Here is a 1,383-nt window from a genome sequence, read left to right on the forward strand (position 1 = left end):
TTTTTTTTCTAAATTAACCAACCTAGCTTTTCTGCATCATGACAGTAAGTTTCTATGTCATCAGCACAGGTGACAAAAACTCCCGGCTGTAGCAGCTGACAGAAAGGCAGGTACATTGCGAGCTTAAGGTCCAACATTTGTGGAATGGACATGCCAACAATCAGCTCTGTAATCAAGATAAAAGACATTTCTAGTTATCTATGGTTAAAAAAAAGGAAAACAGACTAAATTATTCATGCTAACAACTACCCAATGATAAAAAAATAAAATAAAATAAAATGATCAGTTTGATTAATGACAAATTATTTCTGTCTGAAGAGATCCAACACAAAAGCCTTTAGAGGAACTTTAGAAGACCAAAATTATGTTGCCAAAGCTGCATATCACATCTTTCATTAACTCTCCTTAGTCCCTAACCTTCTCTACCTCACCTCCTTAATATCCTCTACCTCTCGTAAGACTGAAATGCAAGAGTGGAAGCACAAAAGCCAGCTGCAACTATAAAAAAGGGATAGAAAACAAAAGAAATACCAAGTTACTACATGAAATACAAAGGGAGTAGCCAGAGGTGGAGATATTATGCACTTATGTCACTGGCAATGTTCTCCAGCTTCACAGTTTGCAAAGATTAAATTTCCAGGGAGCATTCTTGTGGGCCACTGTCGAGCAAACTCTACCACTTGGATAAAAGAATCAGATGTCAAACCTTGAGCTATACCCTGAAAAAACTCTGTGGGTAGTTGTGAATCCAGCTTGTACTTACTCCCCTATCTTTAGAGAGGCTATTTTCCTGGGCCACTGGCTGGGCAGTCAATTCTCTCCCTCCATCACAATGTAGGAGTTCTCTCAAAGAACTGCACATTTTGCTAGTGGCTTGACCAGCTCACATGCACCACATCACACTTATCATCAGCTGTTCCATGGAAGAGCTGTGCAGTGCACTCATGATTTATCATCATAAATGTACCATTTAACCCTTGGCACTGCTGATTCAACAAGGAAGATTTGGTGTACCAGTAGCTAGGCATCTCATGTACCAAATAGTATCCAGCAGAGGTTGAATTACAGAAACTTCCATCTCACTTGTACCCTGTGAGACAAGAAGACATCCAGCTTGGATTGTGATACATGGATGGAAGACAGCCAGACAGACCCAAGGGATAGTCACAATACTACAAAAAGAGACATGAGCAAAACCAGTTTCTCACCCCAATTCCCCCAAAGCTCCTATAACAGCTGCTGAAAGATGGAGAGTAAAAAGTAAATGACAGAAATGATTGGAGGGTTGAACAGCCACAGAACAAATAAACTCAGAGATTTGATAGTAGGAAAATTCCTAAATAAAACACATCCATATACCAAACTTTTGCATCATATCTTGCA

The 1,383-nt window shown here is 39.6% G+C and overlaps 1 protein-coding gene across 1 annotated transcript in view; it reads right to left on the bottom strand.

The window, feature by feature from the left end:
- The window catches only part of LOC119594149 (fucose-1-phosphate guanylyltransferase-like), a gene marked incomplete at its 5' end in the record, with an annotated part of 5,029 nt that overhangs the window by 2,044 nt on the left and 1,602 nt on the right, over positions 1-1,383 (bottom strand). The window contains 1 exon segment of the mRNA XM_037943218.1: positions 23-166. Within this exon segment, the coding sequence (XP_037799146.1) occupies positions 23-166 (144 nt within the window).

Source organism: Penaeus monodon, chromosome 33, assembly GCF_015228065.2.
Source record: "Penaeus monodon isolate SGIC_2016 chromosome 33, NSTDA_Pmon_1, whole genome shotgun sequence".
Taxonomy (NCBI): Eukaryota; Metazoa; Arthropoda; class Malacostraca; order Decapoda; family Penaeidae; genus Penaeus; species Penaeus monodon.